This window comes from Lipotes vexillifer, unplaced genomic scaffold (genome assembly GCF_000442215.2).
Source record: "Lipotes vexillifer unplaced genomic scaffold, Lipotes_vexillifer_v1.1 scaffold170, whole genome shotgun sequence".
Classification (NCBI taxonomy): domain Eukaryota; kingdom Metazoa; phylum Chordata; class Mammalia; order Artiodactyla; family Lipotidae; genus Lipotes; species Lipotes vexillifer.
The window spans coordinates 247,404-273,575 of NW_006772326.1; the positions used below are offsets into that span (position 1 = coordinate 247,404).

The window sequence follows — 26,172 nt, forward strand, 5'->3', positions numbered from 1 at the left end:
TTGCGGAGCACAGACTCTGGATGCGCAGGGCCAACGGCCATGGCTCACGGGCCCAGCCACTCCGCGGCGTGTGGGATCTTCCCGGACCGGGGCACGAACCCGTGTCCCCTGCATCGGCAGGCAGACTCGCAACCGCTGCGCCACTAGGGAAGCCCTCAATAATTTCTTAACAGGGAGCTTTAGTGTTAGAGCTAGAGGGGCCTCTGATATTTTTCCCCCTCCTCCTGGCCTCTCAGACTGCATAAATGTGAAAAATAAGAAACTCGGGCTTCCCTAGTGGTGCAGTGGTTAAGAGTCTGCCTGCCGATGCAGGGGACGGGTTCATGCCCCGATCCGGGAAGATCCCACACGCCGCGGAGCGGCTGGGCCCGTGAGCCATGGCTGCTGGGCCTGCGCGTCCGGAGCCTGTGCTCCGCAACGGAAGAGGCCACACAGTGAGAGGCCCGTGTACCGCAAAAAAAATAATAATAATAAATATAAATAAATAAATTAAAAAATAACAAACTCATTAATAAAAATGGATCAATATATAGATGTTTGCTTATGCTTGAATGAGATCTTTTTTATTCACTTGCAGTCTTATTTTCAGATGTTCTAAAGTAACAACTGTTGTGTATGTGTGTGTTTATTGTGTGGTATTTATTGTTATTTAACTCTTAAACACTCTTTAAAGTATTAACTTGTGTGGCCTTTGTCCTAACATTCAAAGCACGTTGTATACCTGATTGTTAGCCTCCTAATAATAAATAGGTTTTACAAAAGAAAACAAGTTAGAAAACAAACAGTTACATTATATGACCATTTATGAAGTCTTGTTAGGGGTAGAATTAGACCCATGATCTTTTGACCTCTAATTCCATTTGTTTTCCATTGTGTGATCCTGGGAAAAATTTTATAAGTACTCAGTCTTCTTTTTAATAATGAGTTGATGTGATAGATTAAATCTCCTGTCCCTCTTGTACTTATTCTCATTTAAATGAGAGGAACTGAACAAAGAAAAACTTCAATAAGACTAAATTTCATTTTAGGAGAATGGTTACCAGTCTTTGTTGAGCAGCGACGATCAATTATTTATTTATGAGACAGCTGGAGTGCTGATTGTTAATAGTGAGTACCCAGCAGAACGGAAGCAGGCATTAATGAGGAATCTGTTGACTCCACTCATGGAGAAGTTTAAAATTCTGTTAGAAAAATTGATGCTGGCGCAGGACGAAGAAAGGCAGGCATCTCTTGCAGACTGTCTCAACCACGCTGTTGGATTTGCCAGGTGAGTGATTGCATTTAAATTTGTGAAGTGATTTTTTCAACATACACAGAATCATTTGCTTGGATTTTTCTAATCGGGCATGCATATCTATGTTTCCAAAACTAGATTGTCCAGAGAATTGTCTAAATTGTTTATTTTCTAAATTCATTGAATTAGATTTAACTGAAGAAGGAATTAGGTCATGTAACATTCTGCATTTCTGACTTGACAGTTATCTAAATCCTTAACTCCTCTGATTTCTTTGTCATAAATTGATTACATATTTAAGGAGATTAGTCTAAGTGTTTATATACCAATGACATCAGGGGATCAGTTTTGGAACCTTAAAGAGAAGGTGCTGAGGCTTCTTTTTAGTTGTTACATTGTGTCCTGAAGACCACCCAAGCTGCCCTTTCTTTCTCTCTGTTTATTGGCAAATAATAACAGCATGAAAGTTATAGTGATTGCTAATTAGAAGCTACATAGAGAAATTGCTCTGCAGAAGACTTCAGTGCAAAAGCTTATGTTAAAGATGTTGTATAAATAACTTGATTCTAAGATTGTTTTAAATATAAATTGGTAGTTTACAGATTGTGTAGTATAGGCTATTCATAATAAATAGATTTTTTTTCTCTTTTCTGCATAAGTTGTCAGCAGGATTTTAGTAAAACATTTAGGTGGACTCACATTTGAGAGATTGTATTAATTACATTTCATTCATTCACTTAATTTTAACTTGAGCTCTTTCTGGAATGGTAACTGGAAGCAATAGTTTACAAATAACCATATCAGCTAAAGATAGACGTAGCTGTGACATGGAAAATAAAGAAATGGCTTCTTTGTTTTGTCAGTTTTGAAATTTGTTGTGTGTTGTTTTTGACTACTCCATAAAATATTTGAAGAATAAACTTAAAACTAGTTACCTGATAATTGTTTATATAGTCGAACCAGCAAAGCTTTCAGCAACAAGCAGACTGTGAAACAGTGTGGCTGTTCCGAAGTTTATCTGGACTGTTTACAGACGTTCTTGCCAGCCCTCAGTTGTCCCTTACAAAAGGATATTCTCAGAAGTGGGGTTCGCACGTTCCTTCATCGCATGATTATATGCCTGGAGGAAGAAGTCCTCCCGTTCATTCCATCTGCTTCAGAACACATGCTCAAAGATTGTGAAGCAAAAGACCTCCAGGAATTCATTCCTCTTATCAACCAGATTACAGCCAAATTTAAGGTACCACAAACCTTCAGAGCTCAGAGAATTTCCTGACTTTAAGATCTCCTGACTTCAAGATTAGATGTATTCATCTTTAGGTATATTTTAGCATTTGACCCTTGCTTTTTTTTTTTTTTTTTTTTGAGTTTCTTGGGGGCATGGATCATAGGTATTTTTATCATCCCCAATGTCTGCAACACTGCCTGACACATAGGAAATGCTTAAAAGATGTTTTAATAAGAACAGACCTTTTCTGTTCTATGCAGCAGAAGAAAACTATTAGTCTGGCATTTTAGAAAAGCAAATAAAACAGCATTGAATAATAAATGCCTAAAGAATAAATTTTAAGCCCTGTAATTTGGGTGCCCAAGTAGTTTAAAAATAATTCAGTGTCAGTTTTATGTACAAGGAAATGTAACCTAAGCATAAGTTGGCTAATAAAAATTACTAACACTTACATAGTGTTTTCTGTGTTCAAAATCTGTTCAGAGCATTTTCTTATACATTCATTTGATCTTTGTAACAACCCTAGAAGTTAAGTATTGTTGTTTTAAGGATGAAGAGACTGAGACACAGAAGTTAAGCAATTTGCTCAAGGGCATGTAAAGCCTGAGAGTCAATCATATAAATTCCTTTATAATTTAGCAGTAGAATTCATTTATTGAGAATTTAAATTTGAAAATATTCCATGGCAATATTTGATTGTGAAATATGTCTGACTCCATGTTATTTGAACCTGAATCTTGAACTGTAGGAAATGGGTTGAACTTAACGATCTTGAGGTTTCAATACTGTTATGCTCTATAGACTTTTGTCTTAACATTGATATTTGCTAACCGATTTATGTAAATGTGTCCTAACTAGAATCTCTAGAAAAAGGCTTTATGTAAAACATGTTTTTTCTAAGTTTCGTATTACTAATTTTCTTATTTCTGAAATAGTAATAGTTGTTTCATCTCTTCAGATACAGGTATCCCCATTTTTACAACAAATGTTTATGCCTCTTCTTCGTGCAATTTTTGAAGTTTTGCTCCGACCAGCAGAAGAAAATGACCAGTCTGCTGCTTTAGAGAAGCAGATGTTGCGCAGGAGTTACTTTGCTTTCCTGCAAACAGTCACAGGCAGTGGAATGAGCGAAGTCATAGCAAATCAAGGTGGGGATGCATGCAGTGCCTAAATCGTCTATGTACTTGTCACAGTTGTATATCTATATGAGCAAGAGCTAGTTGGACTAAACTTTTGAAGTAGTTATATGTTGGCCCCAAAGATGACATTTTATTACCGTCAGGGTGGGAATCATTTTCACATAGAGGACCTTAAAGTTAACTTGTATTCAGTTCCCATTTTCCTAAAGCAGTATTCCTTTTTTTTTTGTTTCAAGCTGATTTACAATGTTGTGTTAGTTTCAGGTATACAGTGAAGTGATTCAGTTATACACGTACATACATATCCTTTTTCAGATTCTTTTCCGTTATAGGTTATTACAGCATATTGAATACAGTTCCCTGTGTTATAAGTAAATCCTTGTTGTTTATCTGTTTTATATATAGTAGTGTGTATGTGTTAATCTCATACTCCTAATTTATCCCTCCCTACCTTCCCCTTTGTAACCATAAGTTTGTTTTCTATGTGAGTCTGTTTCTGTTTTATAAATAAGTTCATTTGTGTCATGTTTTAGATTCCACGTATAAATGATATCATACAATATTTGTCTTTCTCTGTCTGACTTCACTTAGTATGATAATTTCTAGGTCCATCCATGTTGCTGCAAATTGAAATATTTCATTCTTTTTTATGGCTGAGTAATATTCCATTGTATATATACCCCACGTCTTCTTTATCCATTCATTTGTTGATGGACGTTTAGGTTGCTTCCACGTTTCGGCTGTTGTAAATAGTGCTGCTGTGAATATTGGTGTGCATGTATCTTTTCTAATTAGAGTTTTCATGTTTTCCGGGTATATACCCAGGAGCTGGATCATATGGTAACTCCACTTTTAGTATTTTTAAGGAACCGCCAGTTTTTTAAGGAACTGTTCTCCATAGGGGTGCACCAATTTACATTGCCACCAATAGTGTAGGAGGGTTCCCTTTTCTCTACACCCTCTCCAGCATTTATTATTTGGATACTTTTTGATGAGGGCCATTCTGACCAGTGTGAGGTGATACCTCATCGTAGTTTTGATTTGCATTTCTCTAATAATTACCAGTGTTGAACATCTTTTAATGTATCTGTTTGTCTTTGGAGAAATGTCTATTTAGGTTTTCTGCCCGTTTTTTGACAGGGTTGGCTTTTTTTTGTTGTTATTGAGTAGTATGAGCTATTTGTATATTTTGGAAATTAAGCCCTTGTCGGTCTCATCACTTGCAAATATTTTCTTCCAGTCCATAGGTTGTCTTTTCGTTTCATTTGTGGTTTCCTTTGCGGTGCAAAAGCTTCTAAGTTTGACTAGGTCCCATTTGTTTATTTTTGCTTTTATTTCTTTTGCCTTGGGAGACTGATCTAAGATAAGAAAGATATTTTCTTCCAGTCCATAGGTTGTCTTTTCGTTTCATTTGTGGTTTCCTTTGCGGTGCAAAAGCTTCTAAGTTTGACTAGGTCCCATTTGTTTATTTTTGCTTTTATTTCTTTTGCCTTGGGAGACTGATCTAAGAAAATATTGCTATGATTTTTTTTTTTTTGGCTGCTTCGTTGCTGCGCACAGGCTTTCTCTAGTTGTGGTGAGCAGGGGCTACTCTTTGTTTTAGTATACGAGCTTCTCATTGCAGTGGCTTCTCTTGCGGAGCACAGGCTGTAGGCACACGGGCTTCAGTAGTTGCAGCATGTGTGCCCTAGAGTGCATGGGATCAGTAATTGCAGTGCACAGGCTCTAGGGCACACAGGCTTCAGTAGTTGTGGCCCGCAGGCTCAGTAGTTGTGGCTCACAGGCTCTAGAGCGCAGGCTCAGTAGTTGTGGTGTGCAGGCTTAGTTGCTCTGCGGTATGTGGGATCTTCCTAGATTAGGGATTGAACCCATGTCCCCTGCATTGGCAGGCGGTTTCTTAACCACTGTGCCACAAGGGAAGTCCCCCAGCTCTTGGTTTTATTGACTTTTTCTGTTTTTTTTTTTAATCTCTGCTTAGTTCCTCTCTGATCTTTATTTCCTTCCTTCTGTTGACTTCAGATTTTGTGTGTTCTTTTTCTAATTCTTTTAGCTGGTAGGTTAAGTTGTTTTTTGAGGAAGGCCTGAATCTCTATAAACTTCCCTCCTATGACTGCTTTTGCTGCATTCTATAGATTTTCGTATGGTTGTGTTTTCATTAGCATTTGTTTTGGTATTTTTTGATTTCCTCCTTTTTTTTTAGTAGCATGTTGTTTAGTTTGCATGTAGTCGGGGGTTTTTTTGTTTTTCTTCTGTGGTTGATTTCTAGTTTCATGCCGTTGTGGTCAGAAAAGATGCTTGAAATAATTTCTATCCTCTTAAATTTGTTGAGGCTTGTTTTGTGTTCTAGTATGTGGCCTATCCTAGAGAATGATCCATGCGTGCCTAAAGCTGTATTAATTGGTTCCTTCATAGTATAAATAGTGTGGTAGCTACTTGCCAGAATTGACCTGACAGTTAAATCTTACTGGCCACTTTGCTGTTTTGAAATTTAAAATAAATGAGACTATATAGATCAACATAGAATATTTTGCTATATGGAAATCCAGAGGGCAAGATAATAAGGGAATAGTAACTTTTCAATGTTTTATGCTTAAAATTTAGGAGCCAAGTTAATAAAAACTGAGGATCTTAACGACTCTGTAATTGTTTTTGTTATGTTACTATATATGAAGTGAGAGCTTCAGGTTGCCTTTCTCGTTCTTTATGAGATTGAATATTCAGTTTTATTTTTTCTTTTCAGGTGCAGAGAATGTAGAACGAGTGTTGGTAACTGTTATTCAAGGAGCAGTCGAATATCCAGATCCAATTGCCCAGAAAACGTGTTTTATCATCCTTTCCAAGTTGGTAGAACTCTGGGGTAAGATGATTTAGGAAAAAAAAAAAACTTCATTCCCCAACCTGTTTCCTAAGACAAGAGAGATGAAATGGGATCCTGGCCCTAACATAGATAGGAGCTGGGAGTTGATTTTCACCAGTGATAAATTAAATGACTTTCTTTTTATACAAGATGAAAATCTGAATTCTCTTGACAGGAGGTAAAGATGGACCAGTGGGATTTGCTGATTTTGTTTATAAGCACATTGTCCCCGCATGTTTCTTAGCACCTTTAAAACAAACCTTTGACCTGGCAGATGCACAAACAGTATTGGTAAGCACCTAGGAGTCTCTGTTTACTTTGTGTAAATCTCATGTGTTCTAACTCACAATTTCTTTTTTAATGCCAGGTTGATTATATTAGATTTCAATGCCTTTTTAAAACAAAAAAAAATTTCAAATTAGAATTCATTTTTTAAAAATTGATACCTTTTGGACCTTTTGATTCATAACTAAATCTTGATGTTAAAGTTGAATGTATAAAATCCAACTCCTCCAACTTTAACAGCCAAGACTCTTTTTCTAGGACCATGAAAGGGTACATGATACAAACATTTTTTAAAGCTTGATTGAGTTATTAGTTTCCTGCCTCTACTTTCATTCTAAAACTTGGCTTAATGGTTTTTTGCCTAATTATTAAGAGTAACTTTCTCTTCCTCATTTGATAGTTTCCCCAAATCTCATCTTCAGAATGCTTAATGTCAAGCAGTTGCCCTTTACTCACTTACCCAGGACCTAGTAAAAGCTAGATTTCTTAATTATCATGTACTGCGTTAAGACAGCATTTTTGTATTTTTCTATTTTTAAAATTTTCTATCTAACCCATTTGTTCCATCTGCCTGCCTGTTACCTTTCCTTTCTCCATCACTTTTTTTTTTTTTGTAGATTTATTTATTTTATTTTTTAAATTTATTTTTGGCTGCATTGGGTCTTTGTTGCTGCACACAGGCTTTCTCTAGTTGAGGCTAGCGGGGGCTACTCTTTGTTGCAGTGCGTGGGCTTCTTATTGTGGTGGCTTCTCTTGTTGCAGAGCACGGGCTCTAGGTGTGCAAGCTTCAGTAGTTGTGGCACACTGGCTCTGTAGTTGCAGCTTGCGGGCTCTAGAGCGCAGGCTCAGTAGTTGTGGCACACGGGCTTAGTTGCTCCGTGGCATGTGGGATCTTCCTGGACCAGGGATTGAATCCATGTCCCCTGTATTGGCAGGTGGATACTTAACCACTGAGCCACCCGGGAAATCATTCCATCCCTTCTTTGGATGTAAATGTTAATGAGCAGTGGCCAGGGAAATAAAAAGAAAAGTTGGAACAGTAACCAAGAGTTGACTATATTAAAATTCTTAAACTTGTTTCTCACAGGCTTTATCTGAGTGTGCAGTGACGCTGAAAACAATTCATCTCAAACGGGTAAGCTTTGTACTCCCTGCCCCTTCGTTTTCAGCTCACATGCTTATTGTTATAGTTTTTTTCCTTTTTTTTTTTTTAATTAATTAATTTATTTATTTATTTGCGGTACGCGGGCCTCTCGCTGCTGTGGCCTCTCCCACTGCGGAGCACAGCCTCTGGACGCAGCAGGCTCAGCGGCCATGGCTCACAGGCCCAGCCGCTCCGCGGCATGTGGGATCTTCCCGGACCGGGGCACGAACCCGTGTCCCCTGCATCGGCAGGCGGACTCTCAACCACTGCGCCACCAGGGAAGCCCTATAGTTTTTTTTTCTTAATTAATTAATTAATTTATTTTGATGGGCTTCTCATTGCGGTGGCTTCTCTTGTTGTGGAGCACAGGCTCTAGGCGCATGGGCTTCAGTAGTTGTGGCGCACGGGCTTTGTTGTTCTGCAGCATGTGGGATCTTCCTGGACCCGGTCTCAAACCCGTGTCCCCTGCATTGGCAGGAGGATTCTTAACCACTGCACCACCAGCCCTTATTTGTTGTAGTTTTGAGTATGTCTTGTTCTTGAAAGCTATATCTTTTATAAAAGTTAACTTCAGTTCTGACTTTTTTGGATGTGAGGGGTGGGTCGAATGAAAATAGTAGTATCCTTTATTGTCTTTCATGTTTGGGGTAACAGGAAGGTTAAAATGTATGTTTGTTTGGTTTGACAAAGAGTGAGAAAAATTTTAGCCAGAATTTCATGATCTAGATTTCACTACCTCGTGGTTCTTCACAGATTTGTCCAACTTCTTGGTATTACAGATTGGTTAGAACACTTAACTGCTTCAGAATGTTGTAGTGTCCTTGTCAGTTTAACCATTTGTATAAATTATAAGTGATTCTGGGCTGAATCTATCTGGTGTGTTGTTTGCTTTATACAGTATTTTAAATAATAATGAGTTGATTGCCAATATTTGAAAATCAGGTAGCTTTTTTTTTTTTTTTTTTAAACAAAAATTTCTGTCTCCAACTTCACAAAGCTAGGATGCCAACACAGGACTAGCATTCCCACATAGTTGCAGTCATCTAATGAGTCTTCCCTCAGTTGCCTAAAATAAAAGCATGACGTCTTGCTTAGAGTCTCCGTATAGCCCCCCTCTTCGTTTGAACTTGAATTTTTGATTCCAAAAGAGATTTGAAGGGTTTTCAATCAGACATTTTCTCTATGTGCTAGGGTGAGGGGTATGTGTTTTGGGGCTGCAGGAGACCTGTATAAAGATGAATAAAAAGTTCCCCAATATTTGTGGAGCTTAGAATCAGGGGAGACCAGTACCTAAAAACTCAATTGGATGGGTTAAGTAAGTACTTTAACAGAGGTATATTAAACTAATACATTTGTATTAAATGTAACATGGTGGGACTAAAGATGAATGAGCAGCTTTGCCTATGAGGGCAGTCTAAGACAGCCATTGAAAAGAGGGGGTATTTTTCTGTTTTTCTGATAGACCTTGAAACAAATGTACATTCATCGGGCTGACCAGGAGGAGCTGGCACTCTGGGCAAAGTTATGCGGTGGGTGTATGAAGACAGATCAGATGTCACATGGTAGACTTGGTAGAAAATAGTGTTATCCCGTTTAGCTAAAGCATGGAGGTAGAATAGCTAAAAACCAAAACGGAGCTAGGTGTGTGTTACATGTGAAAAGTTGGTAAGTCAGTAGTCACTGGGGTTGAATTTAGGAGAGCTAAGTGGAAAAAATGTTCACAGGGCACTTTAATATACGGGTCTAGAGCAGTTAGAACTAAAGACTGATTTTGGAGTCCTCAGGTTGTAGTTTGCTAAGATGCAGTAGGAGGAATGAATGAGACTTTCTAAGACCAGGATAGAAAGAACTTTGGCTAAAGCAAGAGTCAAGAGAAAGCTAGAAGTAGAACCAAAGGAATGAAAGTTAAGGGAAGCGAGTCGTGAAAGAGGAGACTAGTTGACATTGTTGGATGCTAGAGAGTCAAGGAGGATGAGGAATAACAAACAGTAAGAATGATGTTTACAATTCAGAAGTATTTATCTTGTCCTTAGACCTGTTATTTAGACACACAGAGAATTGAATCAAATGGAACATATTAGAAAATGTTTTGCTTCATTGTTCTGTTTTCTCATTTATCTACCTGACTGACTTCCTCTTGAGGTCTAAGTTTACTTTTCCTCATTAAAAAAAAAAAGTATACTCCATTTTTAAGTGGTAACAGTGGGGTTATATGCAATGATGAGCAGTGAACGGGCAGTAAGTATAGGGAGTAGACTAAAGAAAAAGCTGAGATATTAATGCAGGGGGAAGTACATTGAGGAGAGTTGGATTGATTTCATTTTGATAACTGTTACTTTCAGTTGGACTAGATTGGAGTCCTTAATGTATTAAAGCCTTTAAGTCAGATTCAAGTTTGAAAGTGAAATTAGCTGGGCTTTTTGTTTTTCTTTCTTTTTTTTTTTTTTAAGTATTGGATTTATTGAATTTGGTCAAGGCCACAGTCTCAGAAACAAATTGCTATAGGAAAACCATTTTCAAATTGTATCCTAAGTTCCTTTGTAGCTGTTGAGAAGGTGTAGGGCTTAGGGGTTAGTTTGTGGAATTCTCCCTTCCCTCTACCACGTTTATCCTTAAAAGCCCAGAAAACTATTAGAGTTTCAGCATCTAGCAGTACCAGCAGTTGGCAATGAAGAGCAATGGTTTTAGAAGTCAGATGACCTGCTTTTTACTTAGTACAGACTTAATTAACAGCAAATTAGCCAAATCACCCTATCTTTCTGGGTATTGGTTTCCTTACCTGGCTACTAAATTCCTGTTTCCTAGTTTATTGAACTGGAAGGGGGAGGGGGGTGTACTTTTATTGCTGTTATCTCCCGACACAGCATTTTGTTCTTTCTTGCTTGTATTTTAGTTTCTAAAGATGTTCATTATCCTGGCACTACCCACAGGCTTCCCCTTGCACACCCATAGACACCCTATAGTCCACCCAATGGTAGATTGAACCAGAAGCCCCTCTCTTTGCTTTCTCCTTTCAGTGCATGGAACCAGGCTTTGGCGTTGTGACTTCCTGCATTTAGAAGAGTATTTGTTTAATCTTTAGCACTGCATAACACTAAATAATGTGAACGTGTCCTCAGTGCCAAGTGCTATTCTAACAGCTTTATGTTTCTTAACTCATCCAAGCCTCACAATAACTCCATTTTTCAGGTGGGGAAACTGAGGCTCAGAGAGGTTAAATAACTTGCACAAGTTACTAGAAATTTGCCAGAGCCAGGATTCAAACCAAAGCAATCTGGCTTCCACTCGAGTCTGTGTTCTTAATCACAATACCATTTTGTGTTTAAAGTATACATATGTTGTCCCAATTTAATTTTCAGGGCCCAGAATGTGTTCAGTATCTTCAACAAGAATACCTGCCTTCCTTGCAAGTAGCTCCAGAGATAATTCAGGTAAGATCTGTCCTAGTGGATTTTCCTCTTAATTAAAGAAATAGAGCTATGTAATTCAATCTAAATTTTGATTCAAGGAAGCCAAACTACATTCTCCTTGATTTACTATGTACAGGATAGCAAAAGTCCAAATGTCAGGGGGCCTATGAAATTGAATAAGAAAAAACACTACCTTTAACAGAAATTTAATTTCCTACCATTGTGTAGGGGACAAATCACAGTAGTATTTGCATTGCCTGTGATGTTGTCACCCATAGAAATCACAGATATTTTTATATCGCATTAGTTGTTCCACAGATCTGGAAATATTATTTATATTCATCTTTTTGAAATCGAGTTATTAGAACATGCCACTAGACCTTGTTATCTAAATCAGTAAGTCTTATTCTTCTACCACATGTCACAAATACATTTGATAACCATAATTCATTGTAATTAGCTTCCTTTGTAACCCCATGAGTCACAAGTGTTTTTTAAAACATTCTGCAAGAAGTCCAGCAGGCTCCCCCAGACTGCCAGAGGGGGCTGTGGCACACGAACCTCAACTCTGAAAGTTTGTGCCAGGTAGTTCATTTTACACAGGCCAAGCTCACCAGTGCTTAATTTGTGAATCTGAAACCGTATTTTAAGTGCCTGGAAAGCTATCTTACATTTTTGCACACTTTCAGAGTGATTTTTATGATGGCATTTGATTGTTTTTCTGGATGCATAGTTATCCAGACCTGTTGTCCAACAGCACATAATTCTAATGAGGTAGAAACAGATCTCACATAAGAGTAATCATAAAACTCATTTTTAGTAAATTTATGATCTCTTATGACATATCTTTAACTTGATATTAATTTTCTCAGTTATCATTTGTTACACAAATAAATTAGTATTTTATGAAAACAATACATTATTAATTACTCATATGATCTTAGTGCACCTCAAAAATAGAAATATACCATTCAACTTTGAATAATATCAGTAGTTTCCCAGATTGCTAAATGAAGCAAAATTATTTTTTTCTTTTTTTCTTTTCATTGAAGTTTAGTTGACTACAGTGTTGTGTTAGTTTCAGATGTACAGCAAAGTGAATCAGTTATACATATACGTATATCCACTCTGTTTTAGATTCTTTTCCCATATAGGCTATTATAAAGTATTGAGTAGAGTTCCCTGTGCTATACAGTAGGTTCTTATGAGTTATCTATTTTATATATAGTAGTGTGTATATGTCAGCCCAATCTCCTGATTTATTCCTCCCACACACATACACATTTCCCGTTTGGTAACCATAAGTTTGTTTTTGGAGTCTATTTCTGTTTTGTAAATAAGTTCATTTGTACCCTCTTTTTAGACTCCACATATAAGCAATATATGATATTTGTCTTTCTGCGTATTATATTTCTATCTAATAATTTGCTTATAAAAGATAATGATTCCCAGTTTTCCCTTTTTCATATGCCTCTGACAGCACTTTTTGCACAGTCCTATTTTTTTTTTTTTTTTTTTTTGGCTGTGCCAGGTCTTAGTTGTGGCATGCAGGATCTTTTAGCTGCCACCTGTGGGATCTTTGGTTGTGGCATGCAAACTCTTAGTTGCAGCATGTGGAATCTAGTTCCCTGACCAGGGATCGAACCCAGGCCCCCTGCATTGGGAGGAGGGAGTCTTGGCCACTGGACCACCAGGGAAGTCCCTGCACAGTTCTATTGAAGAGAATTTTCTCTTTTTCTCTCAGTCTGGCTCCGCTCAGTTACCCTCTTACTAGATGAAAACAGCCATAGCCATGTGGTTTTTGTTCCACCCACCCTTCTGAGGCAAGAGTCAATCTTGCCCAGGAGGCCATGTTCTCAAAAGTGAAAGCAGCCTGTCTGAAAAGTATTACATTTGAAAATGTCATATAACCTTTTTGGTGAGGAACTGTTCAGGTTAATTAATTGATAAATTATAATATGAATCCTAGAGATTTGAAGCAGCCTAAATGCTCATTGATGGGTGAATGGATGAGTAAAATGTGGTATATACATACAAATGGAATATGATTCGGTCTTTAAAAAAAAAAAAAAAGAAATTCTGTCATATGCTACAACATGGATGAACCTCGAGGATGTTATGCTAAATGAAATAAGCCAGTCACAAAAAGAGATGCTGCATGATTCCACTTACTATGAAGTATCTAAAGTGGTCACACTCTTAGAAACAGAAAGCAGAATGGTGGTGGCCAGGGGATGGCGGCTGGAAAAAGGGGAAAAGGGGGAGTTGTTCAATGGGTATAGAGTTTCAGTTTTGCAAGACGAAAAATTTCTAGAGATCTGTTGCATGACAGTTGCCTATAGTTAACTGCTGGTACTATACACATAAAAATGGTTAAGATGGTCGATTTTATTTTTTTAATCATAATTTAAAAAGAATACTGTGGTTTTGAATTATGATGAATTTAATACAAATAGACTCATTCTTTTCTCTCTCCTCCCCTCCTGGCCCCCCAGGAGTTTTGCCAAGCGCTTCAGCAGCCTGATGCTAAAGTTTTTAAAAACTACTTAAAGGTAAGTATTTGGAAAAAACTTATATATCTTCATACAATTAGGTGATGTTTCAGAGCCAAGAGACAATACGTATTACAGGATACTGTGTCATACTGTAGTTTGACCAACAGTTACATATTTGGGGATCTCTGCTCTAAAACCTGCTTCTAAGAATCCATGGTTAATAGATGTTACACTTCAGAGTTTTCTGTGAAGCCCCTTTCAACTGAGCTCCTGCAAAAGATTATAGAAACTTAGATAAGCAAACTGAATGTGTATGTGCCTGAGCATGTTGTTATGAAAATGTAAGTTTCATTTAAGTTTTGTGATGTAATTAAATAGGAACTAGAGGACTGGGAGAACAAGTAATGTTTGTGAACAGCTGCCCATATTGAGTTGAAAGGAAGGAGCTAAAAATAAAGAAACAAGTATGAATTACTTGGTTGTATCCTATCTTGAAACTTTTAAATTGCAAAATGGACAAAAAGTAGAATCCTCAGATTTGGCCATTAAGGCTCTTTTTACATTCATAAAATCACCAAATTAAAACAAACCAACCAGTCAACCTCCAAGTTGGCAAGAAGTACCAAATATGTATTTGGTATTCATTTTTACAGTTAAATCCATGAAGCAGATATCTTGCTTTCACCTGGGTAGTCAGTCATTCAATACTCCATGACTGCTTTTTATGTAACACATACTATGCTAACTGCTGCAAATACCAATATGAGTGACTTTCCTTGCCCTCAAGGAGCTCATGGTCTGGAAATAAGGTTACAGTGTGACAGGATGAGGAACTATTCTTTATTTTTATTTATTATCTTCATTCAGCAAATTTGAGGGTAAAGCACTGTGTTAAATTTCTTAGGGGCAGGTAACTTAATGGCTCCCTCGTTCTTTTGCCCACGGCATTCAAGTCAAGGGGCTTTGCTGATAAATAAATGTGCTATCCTTTGACTTTGGTGCTATCATCTTCCCTTGCAAGTTTTTCCCCTAGTAGTAGTCTGTCAGCTTAAACTGACAAAAGAGTTTGTGAGAAGATAGAATTACTGTCTGTCATTGAGAACCCTCCCCTCTCCCATTTCCCCAAAAAAGCAAAGTGTCTGTGGAGGTAACCTCTGTTAAGTAAAAGATCAATCACACTGGATTAAAGAACTAAAAACATTGTAACTCTCTGTTAGAGGTATCTGTTATAGCAGATGTGGGTACATTGTAGCAGGCTTGTGCCCCAAACATATTCATCCAAACAGCATTTATAAAGTCTTCCTCCCCAGCCCAGCTTCTCTTCAGTGATAGCGTTATTCTTCTAGTTGGAAAAAATGAAGTTCCTTCTTTTGTGCCTACTCTGTTCCTATCTGATTGATCCTTAGATCTTGCTGATTGTTTCCTCCTTGCTAACTTCCTTTCTGTCTCTACTGCTGCCACTCTGGTGTAGGCTTATCTCACTCTGATTTCCCTTCCATTGTTCTGTCCAAGCTGATCTGTTTGAAAACATTGAACAGTCCTCTGAAATTCCTTCCTCCTCCTCATAATCTTCATAACTTATTGACTAAAAAGTACATATTTCTTAGTTTGGCATTTAGGTGTTTTTTTTTTTTCAGACTCTGATCTCAGACTACCTTTCCGGTTTCTCTTGCAGGAACAGTCTTTACTATTCTTGCTGTTCTTCAAGATTTCTTCCTTATTAGCATGCTTCTCCTTTATGAATTCTACCCATTCTTCTAGGCTTATCTCAAGCATGGCCTCTTTGTAGGGCTATTTTTTGCTCATATATTGATGATTCTTTTCTCTCCACTTAGTCAATAGACAGTTAATTGTTAAGTGAATGTCTGATCTACTAGGTGTTAGGGATATAATGACGAATGTGCTCCTTATCCATAATGAGCTTACTGCCTACCATATGTTCTTTCGAATACTCACTTAACATGTACCCAACTATGGAAGGTAGTAATACTGAGCCAGTGCCTAGCACAACCTCTAGCCTACTCGTTCATAGTCTCAAGTGTTGAATTGGAAGTATTTTTTCATAATCAGATAAATAAATAGTTAAGAGATAACAACTGCTGTCTTTAGCTTTGACCTGTTTGTTTCTTCCTCAAAATTTAATTTCCTAGCATTAACTTTGACAGTAGTGCCAATCAGCAAAAATGTGTCAAGAGCATCTTTTCCTCTGACTGCTTGAATCTCACAGCATTGGAGGTGATACCATATTTTCACTAGTAAATGGCAACATAAGTTATCTCTAGACCTTATCAAGTTGTCCAGAAGAGAAAGTTCTTGACTTGTATTATGTGTGGATTTATGGAGTATGTTAAATGTTTTACATAATCTATTGTATTTTACAAAAGAGTGACTAGCACCCAGTAACCTGGAGCCATTCTTCAGGTAAAGGTGATAATCTTCTGACATCAGTACTAATTGTACCAATACTTTATTTACAGGTGTTTTTCCAGAGAGCAAAGCCCTAAGGACTGGATCTCCCTGTGCCTACTCCATGATCAGGAATTCCAGTTAATAATTTATAAAGAAACAGTTGCTGTGTGCCATTCACACTGGTCTTTTTAACACTGCTTTGAGCTTATTGCAGTATATGCTTTGGGATTTTTCTGTAAAATGGGTGTAATTTTCCCTAAATTACTGGTATGTGACAACTAGAGAAGTTGCTTGCATGCCAATTCAAATCGTTCTATATAAAAATGCTGTTATAAGATACAGCAGTTATCCTAGTACCTTTTTTTTTAACTTGAAAATTTAAGTCCTTTATAAAGACCATAGCAGGAAAACTGTACTTTTTTTTTAATTGCTGAATATAAAATGTTTGAAAATTTTAATTTTCTTTTATGTGTGCAGACTCATCAAGTATGGGGGAAATACAACAAATCAAAACTAATTTTTTGTAGATAGCCATTACATTTCTTTAAACTGTTTCAATGCCAATGTGTATTCTACAAAAGAGAATGGTTTCATAAATTAACTGATTGAAGAGTAGGTGCTGGTGTTATACATTTTTTATAAAAAAAAAAAAGGAAATAAATTTTACGTAGTGAAATCTACTGAGTCCTTTTTGGAATTATTATAAATACTGAGTCTTATTTTTTCATCTCTCCCTGATTTCCCATTTAAAGGATTGCACATATAAGTGTATGGATGATTTATTTAATTATGCTCCTAAAAGATTACATGTGACTTAGTTCTATTAAATAATTCAGAATCCTTTTTTTTTTTTTTTTAACATTTTTATTAGTACGCGGGCCTCTCACTGTTGTGGCCTCTCCCGTTGCGGAGCACAGGCTCCGGACGTGCAGGCTTAGTGGCCATGGCTCATGGGTCCAGTCACTCTGCAGCATGTGGGATCTTCCCAGACCGGGGCACGAACCCGCGTCCCCTGCATCGGCAGGCGGACTCTCAACCACTGCGCCACCAGGGAAGCCCCAGAATCCTTTTTTTAAATGAACTAGAAAAAGCCTGTGTATGTTGATAGAATTAAAAGTCTAATATTGGGCTTCCCTGGTGGCGCAGTGCTTGAGAGTCCGCCTGCCGATGCAGGAGACGCGGGTTCGTGCCCCGTTTCGGGAAGATCCCACATGCCGCGGAGCGGCTGGGCCCGTGAGCCATGGCCACTGAGCCTGCGCGTCCGGAGCCTGTGCTCCGCAAATGGGAGAGGCCACAACAGTGAGAGGCCCGCATAACGCAAGAAAAAAAAAAAAAAAAAAAAGTCTAATATTTTCCATCTTACTAGATTTACTTAGGGCACAATATACCTATGTGTTTATGATGCTTTTAAGTAGTAGCTGCCCGTTTAGTTCCCCTGCCTTCCCCCATTTTTATTCATGACTATGCAAGAAACCAAGAAGACAAATAATATCGTAGTAGTATTGGAAAATTAAGAAACGATGGACAAAACTGAGCAGCACACTTACTGTAGTCATCATTTAAATTTAAATTTTAAAAGCCCAAGTAAGGTTTTAGGGTGGTTGAGGGTTTTTTTTAACCTTTGGCCCATGTGGTCCCTAGAGGTTTCATGGATGGGCTTCAGTGGTCTTCTAAATTCCCTAAAATTGTATTCAAAATTTTGCACATAAATCTTCTCCTGGTGTTAATTCCAGAAGAGATTATAAATATGTTCCTTACATCATAGAATAAACATACTAAACTAAGTTGACAGTTAATTGTAAAAATAGATCAGTGGAGTGTATATTATACAGTCAGCCCTCTGTAGGTGCAGGTTCCACATCCATAGTTTCAACCAACCTTAGATCAAAAATATTTGGGAAAAAAAAATTCCAGAAAGCTCCAAAAAGCAAAACTTGAATTTGTTGCACTTGGGAACCATTTACATAGCATTTACGTTGTGTTAGGTATTATAAGTATTCTAGAAATAATTTAAAGTATATGGGCGGATATGCGTGGATTACATGCAAATACTATGCTATTTTATATAAGAAACAAGCATCCAAGGATTTTGGTATCTGTGGAGGTCCTGGAACCAGTTCCCTGTGGATACTGAGGGATGACTGTGCTTAAATAAAAATGCTTTTAAAAGTAGATGAGTGAGAGCTAATTGTTCCTTTTACAGTGGGAGACATCATTGCATCTATTGCAGTGATCTTTGAACTAACTGTCCAAAGTATACTGACTTGCATAGCACAGTAGTTAAGAGCTTAGATAGACATGCTCGGGATCCAGATTAAGTAGGTTCAAATAGCAGTGCTGCCGGTAATTGGTTTCAGAACCTTGAGCAGGTTAAATAACTTCTCCCTGCCCCAGCTTCCCCATCTGTAAAGTGGGGGAAATAATGATAACTACCTCATAACTAAGAATTCAGTAAGTTAAACGTGAAAAGAGCTTACTACAGCATCTGCAAATGAAGGCTTGATAATAGCTATTGTTATTGTACTGTTTATTCCGTATATGTAAAGGCAACACCTCCTTTTCCCCTGGCTCTTTACAGCCCTTGAGGAGATTAACAAATTTTCAGAGCTAAGAGAAATCAAAACGTGGGAATTAAGAGGCTGTAACAAATTAAAACTTCATGTTATCTAATCATGTGTAATAATTTCCACCTTCCTTCCCTGAAGTTGCCTAGAGTACTTCACTTAGGGAGTACCATAGCAATTAGGAAACTCTTCCACCATGAATTACCTTTTCTGTATTGTTCTTAGTCTCCAAAAGCAAACACCCAAATAATTGTCTCAAGGGTGAATCTCATCTGTTAACAGCCTCATTGAGGCAGTAAGACTGAGGGATTTGTATGACTGAACTATGGAACTACAAGTTTCATGAGGCCTGGTATAGTTCTGTGCCTAAGTTTATTTAACTCTTAAATACTAATATTAATTGGTTCACAAACGGCTTGATCTTTAAGAAAATGTATTTCAATGTTCCTCACTCATGTGGTAAACATGTGAATCAAGGCCTTCAATTAATCACATTTTCTCCCATTCACCTTTGAGATGTGAGTTATAAGGAACTTGGACAGGTTCTCTTCTTGGCATTAGATAGGGGACAACTAAAATTGGTGGGAATGTAAGCAGTGAATAGATTGTTGTTACAGTAGAATGATTCCATCACTTAAACATTGTTTAAAGGTTTAATAAAGTAAATTCCTTTGTAACAAGCATTACAGTCTTATCTCCATTGTATATATGATATGTGATTAAACAAGCTTACAGAGGTTTTTTAAAAAATGACTTAAAGTCAGTATTTGGCAGGGAGAGCTGGGACTGCAACCCTAGGTCTATTCCATTCAAAAGCCTCTGCTCTTAACCACTCTGCCATAGCTTCCTATTTCACTGACGGCTCCTATAGTTCTCATCTGGGAAGAACTCCCTCCTTCCGCCTCCCTCCCTCAGAAATTTAGCCCTTATCTGCAGAGGTCTCTTCGGCCTCTCTGCCTCTCGTTACGCTGAGAAAGGCTGCAGTTCTGTCAGTGGGCAACAAGGATCACTCGGGAATAGCTGCTTGAGATCCTAGCGGCACGAATACTGCAGGGGACCTGATTTTAGTCCCTAGATTCTCCAGTATTGCCATTTTCCAAAATACCGTCTAAAAAGAGGGACTTAAATGAGCTTATTTACATTAAGAACCTCACTTCCGAATTACTCGCAGCCGATAATCTGGCTCGCCTGCAGCCAATGTGGTCTTTAAGATACGTACGAATCTATCCCTGCAGAGTATGATCCTCCAGCGATGTCCCCTCATGTGTCCAAGCATTCTGCACACCCGTGATTATCTGCATGTTTGTAATCACCCGTCCACTGTCTGTCCCACTATCACCTCACTCCGCCTTTGGCTGTCGGGGACGGGGCGGGATTCGCAGTTGGAATCTGAATCCTTGCGCTCAGTGCGCAGGGCTCTCCGGCTTCACCCTCAGAGTAAGAGGGGACAGGCAGAGGGTGTGGACGAGGTCCAGCCGCCCCACAGCCTCTCGGCCCCTCGCTACAACAGGCCTCGGAGAGCCGGGCGAGGTGCGCCGGAAGTGCGCACGCGCATCCGCACCCTCACGCCGGCCGTCGGTCACGTGACCCCCGGCCAGTGCTCGCGAAGCCGGAAGTGGCTTGAGGCACAAGGAGGCCGCGGGAGCCCGCTGGTGGTGGCGCGGCGGACACCGGGCGAGGTAAGCGGGGCGGGCGGGCGGGCGGGCGGGGGCGGAGAGGCCGAAGGCGCGTGGGGCACGGGCTGCAGAGCCGGGCACGGCCCTCACGAAGCGCTCCCGCCCCCAGTGGGAAACTGGGATGCTGAGTCAGGGCGGGGGCGGGGCGGACAACCGGAGGAGCACAGTGGGACCCCAGGCCGAGCCCTTCCCGACTCTGGTTGGGCTGACACCGCCTCCCGGGTGTCCGGGGCGTGCGAAGCCGGCCGGAATGGTCGCGCGGGCCCGTCCCCTGCGCCTGGACTCCTCGTCCTACGGCCGGCTGTCTGACCCGGACTCTCCCTGGTCTGGTGGCGCTGGGCAACCGAGAAAGAGGATGTGTCTGTTACCGGGGTTGGGCCCTGGCCGCCGGGACAGGCGGATGCCCTTTCCCTTGGAGTCAGGCTGGCCGCTTTCTACCCCTCTTTCCGAGCGTGGACGCTATTGGCAGTGTTTAAATCGTTTGATTTTTTTTCAGACGATTAAAAAGAGACGTGTTTTAGTGAAGCGGGGGTTGACTCGCCGGAAGCCAGAAGCCAAAGACGTTTTTAATGTACACACGTATAATGCAAATGCCCAAACCTTTCCTTTGGGACGTGGCTTATGAGTGTAATTTCCAATCCGTTTCCCAGGCATTTTTAGTAGGTGGCCTCAGAACAGGTTCTACCCAGTAATTGTCAAATGCATAACCAAAGACCGACTTTTTTCCCTGAAGAACGCTGAATATAATATCTGTTTAATAATGATTCACTTAGTGGTAGGGTTTGGAAATCCTGGAACTTTGTCCATATGCAGCGTCACCAAGCCTGTTTTCATCTATGGACAGATGGTAACTTTCATTTTGGACAGCATAAGGAAGTATACTTAAGGCAGGATTACCAGTCTCATACTTGTTGAGTGCCTGCCTATTGTGTCCAAATTTTGGAACGATTTATATAGCAAGTACCTTCTGGGTGTGCTGAGTCATGTTTTAGTATGCGGTTATTGTGGGGTTATTGGAAGATAATTTCAAAAAACATTTCCCAGATCATTGTGACACCATAGTTTAATTTCTGCATATAGAGAGCAGCTATCTTAGCTGATAAATGTGTTTTAAATTACCCACTAGGTATAGATACTTAGTGATATTATTTGCCAATTATACTTATCTCAAGCAACAGCAAAGCTTTTCATATTGAGAAGTATTTGAAAATATTATTGAAAAGATATTTGAGAAGTTTATTATTATCTCAGTAGCTGACAAATGTGTATTTCATATTTTGAAAAAGGAATTGTATTTTTATTGCTTATTTCCAATAAGTTGCTGTATGTAAAATTCCCTTATCTGAATTAGATGGGTGGTAAAATTATATATATCTCTCTGAGTATATCAAAGATTGGTGAAATTTGGACCCCTGGCCATTCTTTGTGTACTTAACCCTACTTGGAATATTGGCAGTCGTTAATTCATCACTGAATACCTAGTCCATTCTAACTTACTATGAAGGGAGAGCAAGATCTGTTTTGATTCAACCTGACATTACATCAGGTTTAAGGTGGCATGGTGGGACAAGTGTTTATGCTATTTAGCATACCTCATTTTTATTCCAACATGGAGCTCAAATATTTACAATATACTTTTACAGCTTTTCAGTATTGAAGGACAAGGCTAGGGGTGGTGCTTTTTTTTTTAATAGACTTTATTTTTTAGAGCAGTTTCAAGTTCACAGCAAAATTGAGCAGAAGGTGCAGAGGTTTTCCATATACCTCCTGCCCCCATACATGCTGAGCCTTATTATTTTTTAAGACTTGCTAATACACATTCGGTATGTGTATATTTATATACTTGGAGGTCGAAGAAACTATCCTTAAGTTAATTTCAAAATTTATTGCTGAAAGGTCACCTTTGCTTCCTGATTGTCAGGCTTTGTGTAGGTGAAATTTTAAGTTATAGAAGTGTTAGGCAGTGGCAACAGTTGTTTTCATTAGTGTTGCCCTGCCCTCGAAGGAAACAAAGTAATTTTTTTTCTATATTTCTGTTGTATTTTACCTTATTACTTTATTTTAAAACACTTTATAGTATGATTTGTCATTGATTAATCTTTCAAAACATTTTAAGGAGGTAAATGGCCAATATCACTCTCATTGACAGAGACAAAATTAGAAGGGAAGTTGATGTTTTTTCAGCCCTGTGAATAAGTGAATTAAATTGAATATATAAGATGTTATTGGTTGATGTTTTTTCAGAGCCCATGCGCCATTTTAGTCTTTAATATTGCTGGAAAGTTAGATTTTTTTGGACTGTTTAATGCACTTTGATTTAGTAATAAATAATAGGTGATCTTTCTTGAGAGTAAAAATAGCTAACATTTGTTTCTTAAATGTATTATTCCCTTAAAACAAACATGTAATTTTTTTTTCTTTTCTCTTAGTATAACAAGAGGGTCACCTAACCACGCCGAGATGCAGAGCACTTCTAATCATCTGTGGCTTTTATCTGATATTTTAGGCCAAGGAGCTACTGCAAATGTCTTTCGTGGAAGACATAAGGTTGGTACAGAGAATACTGTGAAAGCACCATATATGTAGTTTTCTGAGACGCACACTTGTCCTAAAGTGAGACTTGGTGGTTTTGATTAATTTGTCTAGAGAGAGTATGTGTTTTTGTGGTTGCTTAAGGTATAGCTTGTGTCAGAGGCAGTAATATCTACCCAGTGGTGGCAGAGGTCATGTGTTGGGGAATGGAGAAAAACAGAAGGTTGTTTGAAAAAAGGAACTGGGGCAGATTAGTGTTGTGCCATTTGGTTTTTTCCTCGACCTAATCCTCCTACGGTAGTGAGTGATCTCACTGACCGAGTTCAGTGCAGCAGTGATTTGGGGTAGGAGGTAATAGAGGGAGGCATGGTGAGGAGCAGATGGGTATTTTTGAGGGAAACCCACAGATGATTCTGCTGTGCTGTACTAAGGCTTCATGCCCCCAGAGTTAAACATTCTACAAAGTAGATTGGAGTAAAGTGAGGTTATCATCAAGGAGCCCAGGTTTAAAAGACTATATATCCCGGTAATCAGAACTTGTTAGTGCAAGTGAGAATAGAATAAAAGGGCTAATCCCAGAGGCATTTCAAGAACCAAAAGGACTTTGTGTCAGATTCTGTATTGGAGGATGAAGTGAAAGGTAATTAAAGTCATTTAAAATGAAGAGATTTAAGATCATTTAAGTTTCTATTCTGGGAAGGAAGCTGGGAAAATAATGGAATAAAAACATCCTTTTATAATGCAAATAATCATTCACTAGTTTTTCAGCACTGTGAATTCAGCACAGGAGCTCTAAACATTTTAGGAAGGAGGAGTTTCCTTATATTTTTCTGTAGCCTTGAGACCACCAGTCAGTTCTGTCTGTGGCAGTGAGATGAACATTCATAGATGCATGCTGTTTCCTGACTCTTAGAGAGTGAATCGGAGTGTCGTACAGTTTTTAGTTTTTTTCACCTCCAATTCTAGAATTGTCCGCAGGTTCCAGTCCTTGGTCAGATTCATAGTGATCAGCCTTGGATATTCCTGTCCTAGAAATTGTTTTTGTTTTGTGCACTGTGCCAAGAAGAGAAAACGGGTGGCGTGGCACCTCTGGGTTTAGCAGTGAGACGCACCTGACTGTCTGTGTTCCTGTGACCCTGGTTAACTTAACAGACTTTAGTAATCACTTGGTATGTGTCAGACACTATGATGGACCTAGTGATTTGAGCTACAGATAATGTGCTGTACCTGCCCATGAAGAGTGTTGGGTTTAGTAGCAAGGTGGTATTGGAAGGAACGTAAATTAGAAACTGATGGAGTGACAGGTAGTCAGTAGTGATAGGAATTGAGGGAGGCATAAAGTGCCTGGCACTAGTAAATATCTCACATTTTCTGATCCTCTTTCCTTACGTAGATATCTAGTGTCCTTCATGTAAGTGCCTACCCTTAGCAGGCACTCTGTAAATGCTTGTCGACTGAAAGAATAAATGAATGAATGAGGACAGAGTAGACTGCTGTCCTGAAATTCTTCTTCAAAGGAAGTAAAACTGTTCTTTATCCACTATAGTTTGAAAGCTTCAAATAAGGATTTGAGAGGCATAAGAACTGGCTTAAAATATTGCTAACACTCAGTTTAGTATTCAGTCCCTAGCAGTCTTCCCTGGGATGTGTTTTGAGAAACCATGTTTGTTCTCAGTGACATCAATTTCAAGGGTTAGGGGTTAGGACTATACCCCCAAAATCCTGCTTGTCCTTAATAACTGTTTGTTCAAGCATCTTTAACTATATTAGCTAAACCCTTTTATGTTACTGCTCAGAGTGACCCGGTCCCTAAGTTTACTATTTGTTATTCAAAGTATATTACTTACTTAATCTGTCTCTTTTTCATTAATTTGCCTTGAGCTACTACTGTGTGTGGACAGGTGTATATGTGTGTGATAACTGAGGTGAGGTTAAAGGAGAGAGGGCTGTAGGAAGGACGTGTTGACCTGCACGTTGTATATATATGTACACGTGCATCTCTAAATATTATTCATCATGCTTTGACTTAGAGACAGTGACGACTGTGCAGTTGAATAGAGGGAAAATGGGACATTCCCACACATATCCCAGTGATCTCACAGGGGTGATGTAGACTACAAAAGGTGGGAAAATTCTGGCCTGAGTCATAGTGGGTACATTGCAACATTGTGTCCTTCTGCCTGCTTGCTCCTCTGTTAGGATTCTCCTAATTTCAGACTAAGTTTGAGACAGGTGTCCTCAAGAAAAATCTCTCTGTTGCGTGGTATAGATTTGGCAGTGTCCTTACCCTGGCTGATCAAATGGGAAAACAGTGTAGTTGAGCTCTAGTTAAGTTGTTCCATTTTCATACTGTCTGAAAACAGTCAATGGGTCTTCTCCTCTGGAAAGAATATATGGGTATTTGGTGTGCGGGGAGCGGGGGAGAGAGGGGGGAGTGATCACATAACGCAGGTGGTGGTCTCCAAAGAGGGATCTTGAAGAGTGAGACTGTGATGCTAAATGGTTTTAAGAAGAAGATTATGAAATTCTGAGGTGAGGGGAAGAGGGTGATGGCTGTAGGTGGTGAATCTGTGTGAGAAGCTGTAGAGAGGGCTTCAAAGCAGGAAGAGCACAGAGGTCCTAAAAGACAGAGACCCATGAAACATCTTTAGGCAGGGCATGCTTGAACCCTGAGCTCATAGGTGAAACGAATGGTCTCTCCACTAACTCCAGGTAAGTTCAACCTTGGATTGTGGGAAAAGTAAGGTTAAATTCAGAGAATCTGGCCTGAGTGGTTGGAAAGAGGTGGGAGGGTCTGGAAGAGAGCCTCAAAGAAAGGTTAATTAAATGAGGACCATGACAATATAATGTTTACCTGAAATTTAGCATGTATTTTGTACCTCTAGGATCCCCTCCCAACTATGGCTACATTGTAATTCTCTGTTTAATCTACTTCAGTATGCCATGAGAGTGAGAGTTGGGGTGCTGCCGGAGCTTTGGTAGAGGAAAGGAAGTGTCTTTGATCCTTTAGAAGTGATCTGCTAAGCAGCAATCTGCCCTAGTCTTCTAGGTGAAGTTGCAGAAGGTTACCCGAGGCAGCAGTGGTGCAGTCCAATGAGGATGGTCTGCTTTAACCTTATTCTCAAATCCCAGCCCCCACACACATACATACACATTCTATCCAGCTAGGGAATCTTTTTTTTTTTTTTTTTTTTTTTTG

At 39.1% G+C, this 26,172-nt stretch overlaps 2 protein-coding genes across 3 annotated transcripts in view; both read left to right on the forward strand.

The window, feature by feature from the left end:
* XPOT (exportin for tRNA) overlaps positions 1–16,877 on the forward strand; it is a 38,728-nt gene extending 21,851 nt beyond the window's left edge. Inside the window, exons 17-25 of the mRNA XM_007447376.1 lie at positions 1,029–1,267; positions 2,189–2,474; positions 3,421–3,610; positions 6,342–6,458; positions 6,634–6,749; positions 7,831–7,878; positions 11,247–11,318; positions 13,793–13,849; positions 16,270–16,877. Coding sequence (XP_007447438.1) covers positions 1,029–1,267; positions 2,189–2,474; positions 3,421–3,610; positions 6,342–6,458; positions 6,634–6,749; positions 7,831–7,878; positions 11,247–11,318; positions 13,793–13,849; positions 16,270–16,296 — 1,152 coding nt within the window. The 3' untranslated portion in view covers positions 16,297–16,877. The remainder of the gene's footprint in view (positions 1–1,028; positions 1,268–2,188; positions 2,475–3,420; positions 3,611–6,341; positions 6,459–6,633; positions 6,750–7,830; positions 7,879–11,246; positions 11,319–13,792; positions 13,850–16,269) is intronic.
* Positions 16,878–20,316: 3,439 nt separating this feature from the next.
* Positions 20,317–26,172, forward strand: part of TBK1 (TANK binding kinase 1) — a 40,179-nt gene continuing 34,323 nt past the window's right edge. The window contains exons 1-2 of one of the 2 annotated variants that reach the window (XM_007447378.1): positions 20,317–20,444; positions 22,871–22,988. In XM_007447378.1, the coding sequence (XP_007447440.1) occupies positions 22,902–22,988 (87 nt within the window). In that variant the 5' untranslated portion in view covers positions 20,317–20,444; positions 22,871–22,901. Of the gene's footprint in view, positions 20,445–20,796; positions 20,838–22,870; positions 22,989–26,172 lie in introns of those variants that run through there. The other variant, XM_007447377.1, reaches the window with a different exon arrangement.